General features: G+C 48.9%; 1 protein-coding gene across 1 annotated transcript in view; it reads left to right on the top strand.

Moving 5' to 3' along the window:
- LOC107087410 (very long-chain acyl-CoA synthetase-like) overlaps nt 1–1068 on the top strand; it is a 22152-nt gene that overhangs the window by 8574 nt on the left and 12510 nt on the right. The window contains exons 3-6 of the mRNA XM_015378980.1: nt 137–295; nt 365–489; nt 560–754; nt 936–1026. Coding sequence (XP_015234466.1) covers nt 137–295; nt 365–489; nt 560–754; nt 936–1026 — 570 coding nt within the window. The remainder of the gene's footprint in view (nt 1–136; nt 296–364; nt 490–559; nt 755–935; nt 1027–1068) is intronic.

Here is a 1068-nt window from a genome sequence, read left to right as displayed (position 1 = left end):
AGGGCCCCCTGCCTGTTTTTGCCTAGGGCCCCACATTTCCTACATCCGCTCCTGTTTCTAAGCATTGATGGATGCAGCTTCTTGTTCAGAGGATAAGAACAGATCTTTATAACGCGTTTCACTCTGACTGTTAAAGGTTTGCCTAAAGCAGCCGTCGTCACCCATGAGAGGGTGTGGGCGGCCTCCTTCGTCCAGGCGGCGTCTGGAACCACTGCAGAGGACATCTTCTACCTCAACCTGCCTCTGTATCACAGCGCTGGCTTCCTCATCGGGCTGGCCGGAGGGATCGAGAGAGGTAAGGACTCAAGAGAAGCGCCGGAAGCTTCAGGCTTGGACGACTCCTGATCTGCTGGTATTTTTCCAGGTCTGACCATCGTGCTGAAGAGAAAGTTTTCCGCCTCTCAGTTCTGGGACGACTGCAGGAAGTATAACGTGACGGTGATGCAGTACATCGGCGAGACGCTGCGTTATCTCTGCAACATGCCCAAGGTGAGACTTTTTTTAACCCTTTCTGGGAAGTTTCTGCACTTCTCCACTTCCAATTCTTTTGCTTGTGCAGAAAGAGAACGAGAAGAACCACAAAGTCCGAATCGCCATCGGGAACGGAGTCCGAGCCGATGTTTGGAGGGAGTTCCTGAATCGATTCGGGGACATTAAGGTCAGAGAGCTGTATGCCGCCACCGAGGGGAACATCGGCTTCATCAACTACACCTCAAAGATCGGAGCCGTGGGACGGATCAATTTCCTGCACAGGGTAAGAGTAGTTCGCTCAAAACGGGGAAAAATAATCATGTTTCCAGCATCATGATCTCAGAATGAAATCTTGTTGTAGAGATGAACTGGTTATGCTTCCTTTAAATCATGTGACAGACTGTTATTTGACAGCATTTAGTGTTTTACTTCTGAACAGCTCCGCTCCACTTTTTTCCTCCCAGTTTATCTTTCCCTGCATGTTGATCAAGTTTGATGTTGAGAAGGAGGAACCGATCAGAAACTCAGAGGGTTTGTGCATCAAAGCAGAAATCGGTGAGTGACCCAACCTCTGATGTTATGTTATGTATGATAGAT

This window comes from Cyprinodon variegatus, unplaced genomic scaffold (genome assembly GCF_000732505.1).
Source record: "Cyprinodon variegatus isolate N-32 unplaced genomic scaffold, C_variegatus-1.0 Scaffold183, whole genome shotgun sequence".
NCBI classification, from domain to species: Eukaryota; Metazoa; Chordata; class Actinopteri; order Cyprinodontiformes; family Cyprinodontidae; genus Cyprinodon; species Cyprinodon variegatus.
The sequence above is the reverse complement of the archived record's forward strand: the minus strand, read 5'-3'. Positions and strand labels throughout refer to the sequence as shown.